The sequence below is a fragment of the Aphis gossypii genome, chromosome 3, assembly GCF_020184175.1.
Source record: "Aphis gossypii isolate Hap1 chromosome 3, ASM2018417v2, whole genome shotgun sequence".
NCBI classification, from domain to species: Eukaryota; Metazoa; Arthropoda; class Insecta; order Hemiptera; family Aphididae; genus Aphis; species Aphis gossypii.
The window spans coordinates 55,562,587-55,565,392 of NC_065532.1; the positions used below are offsets into that span (position 1 = coordinate 55,562,587).

The 2,806-nt window shown below is 33.8% G+C and overlaps 1 protein-coding gene across 1 annotated transcript; it reads right to left on the bottom strand.

Annotated features, from left to right (window-relative positions):
• Positions 1-1,644: 1,644 nt before the first annotated feature.
• LOC126551130 (craniofacial development protein 2-like) lies at positions 1,645-2,352 on the bottom strand. The gene has a single exon (XM_050203901.1). The coding sequence runs from the start codon at positions 2,350-2,352 to the stop codon at positions 1,645-1,647; it is 708 nt and encodes a 235-aa protein (XP_050059858.1).
• Positions 2,353-2,806: the final 454 nt, after the last annotated feature.

Below are 2,806 nucleotides of genomic sequence, written 5' to 3' on the forward strand. Positions count from 1 at the left end.
GTATTTTAAAAATTAAATCTTCGGGTATCTTATTTGGACGGTTCATGTGTTTACCGCGTAAATCTACGGGACTAAATTCATTTATTTTTATTTTTTTGATTTACCTGTCTACTCTAGATTTCCCAATACCAAGCAGCGAGCAAAATGCTTTTTTACAAACATTGACTTCTCTGATATTAATGCGTATTTTGAATTTACATGAGCAAGACCTTGTAGGTCCATCTCCAGTCTTTGGTCTACGCCTTACAATGTTATTAACAGTAATGAGAGCACATAAATAGGTATCTTGTTTTTCCTTACTACCCATAGTGTTTAAAATATCAATCGTATTATTTTTTTCTTCCTCGTTAAATTTTGAAAAACAATTTAGTGGACATTTACAATCTACTCCAGTTTGTCTTTTTTTTACTACTTTATTTTTATAATTACCAATAAATTCAATACCTTCAGTTCTTTTCTTTTTTTCAACGTTTCGGTTCCACAATGTACGGTTACATTGTTTTCTTTTAATGCCAGTTGACATTGATGGTTCGCTAATATTATCCATTTCATCGTTTGAATCTTCTATGATATTTGGACCATTCAAGTCGACATTGGTATGTTCATCTTCATCATCACTATTAAGACAAAGAATGCCATCTAAATCGGAATCATTATTATTCACAATTTCAAAATTTGGATCGGCAATGTCATCATCGAAATCATCTGACGACGTTGATGAATCCAAGTCAAATATAATATCGTTAATACGCGTCTCTTCGTTCATGTTTATAATTTCTTAAAAATGACTAGTTAGTAGTTAATACTAAAACATAATACTAAATAATGCTTATACTTAAAAATTAATACGTACCTATCAACAAAATAACGAATTATATTATATAATCATTTATCATACAATATAGAACAATATTATGATATTAGTTATAATGATAGTACCGTCAACAGGATAATATTATGCAGTGTAGACAACGTGACAAAAGTTCATGGCAAAAACCAGATAGCTCCGGAGCTACCTTTTTCTTCGACGGAAAAAAAAACAAGACAGCTCCAAATACGTTATATTTCCTATACTGTTGGGATTTGTCCGTTCTTGAACCGATAAACTCGTAATTTTTTGCTTTATCAAATTCAATTAAAACCCAATTTTGAAAAAAAAATGGAGTTGTCCGGTTTTTGCACGGACGCCTTCAATTTTTCTCCCTCATAAAGCTCTTCAATATAAGAAGATGGTTTCCATATTTTTATTATATTCTAATCATCAACTAATAATTGGCCATTTTTATCTCTGGTATTAGCGCAATTACGTTTTCTTTTTCCCACGAATTCTTGGATCTTGTGATACGCATAATCTATTTTGTCAACTTTGAATAGTTCGTCAATTTCGCTACACTGCTGCTCCAGCCATTCATTCTTCTTTGGCTTTTCTTGCTTCTCGGTTAACCTGATTCCTTAGTTGGCGATACTTTTGTTGTCCTTCTCTTGTGTTATTGTTTTTATATTTTCGTCTTTCATCAATAAGTTTTACTATTTCTTTGTTAATCCATGCTCTTCTAGGTTTTTTCTTTTCTTTTTTTGTCAACACAGTATCCGTTGCTTTTTTGATAGCTCATTTTATGTTTTCCCATTTTTTTATTCTAAGGGTCATCTACATTTTTCTTTTTGGTATTCGATATCCATGTATCGTCCATATTGTTCCACAACCTCTGCTCTCTTAGGTAATCTGACACTATATTTTTCTTGGTGTACTTTTGGTCTTTGTGGTTTTGTATATCTGAGTTCGCATTTCGCTATCACTAAATTGTGATCACTGTCGCAATCAGCGCTCAGGTATGCTTTACAGAATGTAACTTGGTTCTTAAATCTATTTTTCACCAGTATATAATCTATTTGGTAACGGGCAATATCGCCTGGTATTTTCCATGTATATATTCTTCTCTTAGGGTTTTGAAATCTGGTAGAAGTTATAATCATCCGATTTTCTCTGCAGAACTCCACTACTCTTTCTATTCTTTCATTTCTCTTACCTAAGCAAAAGTCTCCGACTTCTCTACCTTCCCTGTTTTCACCAACTATAGCATTTAAATCTCCCATGATAATTACATTATCGTGTGGTTTAGTATGTTTCAATACCCCTTCAATGCCTACATACACTTCTTCCACTTCTTCATCATTTGCTTTTGTCGTTGGTATATAAACTTGTATAATTGCGAGGTTGTTTGGTGTTGATTCCACTTTAACCAAACATAGTCTGCTACTATAGATCATTATTGAGAGCGATTCCAACACCTGCTTGTCCTTTTGTACTATTTGTAAGAATAACTCTGATATCGTCTGACCAAAAATTACCATTATCTGGCAAACGTATTTCGCATAATCCTAATATGTTTATATCTAGTCTTTTCATTTCTATTTTTCTATTTTCCAGCTTTCCTGTTTTCAGCATTGTTCGTACATTCCACGTTCCTATTCTCTGCATTTTGTTCTTATCACATGGTAGCTCCCATCCGGACATCCTAATGGGGAGCAATTTTACGGCCGGACAAATTTTTTACACTGCGAGAATCCATATTAGAAGACAGAATATTGGTTACCTAACCAGGGATGGTAATGTGATGGTTTCCCCTTGCCTTCCACATCGCAGTCCAATCCATATTTCTAGGGATTGGTGAGCATAGTAAACCTTGTTTATCTACATTTAGTACTAGAAGCGCTGCTGCCCATTCCTAGGTCCATCTTAGGACAGGCATGAACAACCGAAAATGAATTCTAACCCCCACCCACAGGGGTGTTTTAAGTCTTACAC